At 41.4% G+C, this 1,934-nt stretch overlaps 1 protein-coding gene across 1 annotated transcript; it reads right to left on the bottom strand.

The window, feature by feature from the left end:
• Positions 1-763: 763 nt before the first annotated feature.
• LOC113916099 (olfactory receptor-like protein OLF4) lies at positions 764-1,612 on the bottom strand. Its single transcript, XM_027581957.1, has 2 exons — positions 1,258-1,612; positions 764-972 (listed from the first exon to the last, which is right to left on the bottom strand). The coding sequence occupies exons 1-2, from the start codon at positions 1,610-1,612 to the stop codon at positions 764-766; spliced, it is 564 nt and encodes a 187-aa protein (XP_027437758.1).
• Positions 1,613-1,934: the final 322 nt, after the last annotated feature.

The raw sequence follows: 1,934 nt of genomic DNA, 5'->3' as shown, positions 1-1,934 counted from the left end.
GAGACACATTTCCCTCCTGCTCCTCCAATCTCTAAGCACATGATTTCCCTGTGGGACACTGGTGTGGACACAAAGGAAACTTTTCCTGGAGATTGTGTGTTCCCAAAAGACCAACTTCTTTCCAGGTGAATCCAGAGTTAATTACTCCTTCCTCGGGAACTCTGCTGCTCCCAGAGTTCAGACCTCCTGGTGCCTTATCCCAACCCTGATTTTAACTTTTCCCCAAAGTCTAGGACTGAGCAATCTGTCTGTGTTAGATCCCTTGAATCTCCAAAATGTTGACTTGTGGTGGACACAAAGTGCTGCCATCTACAAAAAAATGTTGTTTTCCTTTTCAAAAAGGAGAACGAAGTTTCTTGTTTGTTTGTTATATAATCCTCGAGCAAGACATCCTGTAGCTTCATGACACGTTTGCCAAATGATTAGGAATCATACTTGTAAATTAAGAGTTGTCATTTGGTCCTCATTGTGAAGCACTTCTTAATTATAAGAAATATATTTAGATTTTTTTACACTATTTTATAAGCTTGGAAAAGTAAATAGATTCTTCCCTGTAGCTTCCAGAATGAACCAAGTCTTGCAAATATTTTTAGCCCAGTGAGAGCCATTTCAGGTTTCTGATCCCCTGAATGCTAAGAACATAAATGTGTTTAAATACTAACATAGTCATTTTACATAGTAGTAGGAAATGAATATGAATATTTATCCAATAAAATTTTGCTCAGGAAACTGAGATTAAGCAATTGTAGGCAAATGTTCAGTCCTATGACAATTGGCCATGTAGCGTCTCCTTCACAAAGAATGCTTTCAGAGCCCTTTTCATGTCTTTGTTCCTCAGGCTATAGATGAAGGGGTTCAGCATGGGTGTGACCACCGTGTACATCACCGAGGCCACTGCACTTGAGTGGGAGCTCTGGGGAGCAGCAGAGCTAAGGTACACTCCTAGGATTGTACAGTAAAATAAGGAGACAACTGAAAGGTGAGATGCACAGGTGGAAAATGCCTTATACTTACCCAGGGCTGACGATATTCCATGTATGGTGGAAACAATCTTAGAATAAGAGTAAAGGATCCCAGCAAAAGGCCCACCCCCCAGCAGGACAGCTGCAAAATACATCACCAAGTTATTAAGAAAGGTGTCAGAACAGGCAAGTTGGATCATCTGATTGAGTTCACAAAAAAAATGGGGGATTTGGAATTGTGTACAGAAAGAAAGCCGCAACATCATTAAACTTTGTAATAAGGAATTCAGGACACACGTGATCCAGGACACCAGAACCAGAAGTCCACAGAGCCGGGGATTCATGATGACCGTGTAGTACAGGGGGTGACAGATGGCCACAAACCGGTCATAGGCCATCACACTCAGCATAAAGAAGTCTGAGACAGCAAAGAGTATAAAGAAATAAATCTGTGTGATGCAGCCTGCATAGGTTATAACTTTGCTCTGTGTCTGTATATTCACCAGCATCTTGGGGACAGTGGTGGAAGTGAAACAGATGTCTACAAAGGACAGGTTGGCAAGGAAGAAGTACATGGGGGTGTGGAGGTTGGGGTCCGTGCTGACGGCCAGGATGATGAGCAGATTTCCAAATACAGTGATCAGATACATGGAGAGGAAAAGCCCAAATAAAAAGGGTTGCAGTTCTGGGTCCTCTGATAAGCCAAGAAGAAGAAACTCTGAAATTTGTGTATCATTGCCTGGTCCCATGTGGTGGAGGTGACTTCAAGGAAAGAAGCAAATAGCATGACTAATTCTTAAACAAACATTTAATAGTCACAGATTTCAAATGCTACTTTTTATATTATGTAGTCTAGAAATTCATTTCAATATGTTGTGCATGGATATGGTCCCCTTCAATGAATCCTGTGTATCAGCAGAGTGATGTATTTTTCTTCCAATCCCCTTTTTTCCCAAAAAGCCATGTACTCCA

The sequence above is a fragment of the Zalophus californianus genome, chromosome 1, assembly GCF_009762305.2.
Source record: "Zalophus californianus isolate mZalCal1 chromosome 1, mZalCal1.pri.v2, whole genome shotgun sequence".
Classification (NCBI taxonomy): Eukaryota; Metazoa; Chordata; class Mammalia; order Carnivora; family Otariidae; genus Zalophus; species Zalophus californianus.
This window is presented reverse-complemented; position numbering and strand designations above follow the sequence as displayed.

What these genes read in the sequence shown, in the direction of transcription:
- LOC113916099 (XM_027581957.1), bottom strand. Translation starts at nt 1,612, where the DNA reads ATGTATCTGATCACTGTATTTGGAAATCTGCTCATCATCCTGGCCGTC. An exon ending in TCTGGTGTCCTGGATCACGT is followed by an intron (nt 973 to 1,257) that starts GTGTCCTGAATT and finishes CTCACCTTTCAG; the next exon opens with TTGTCTCCTTATTTTACTGT.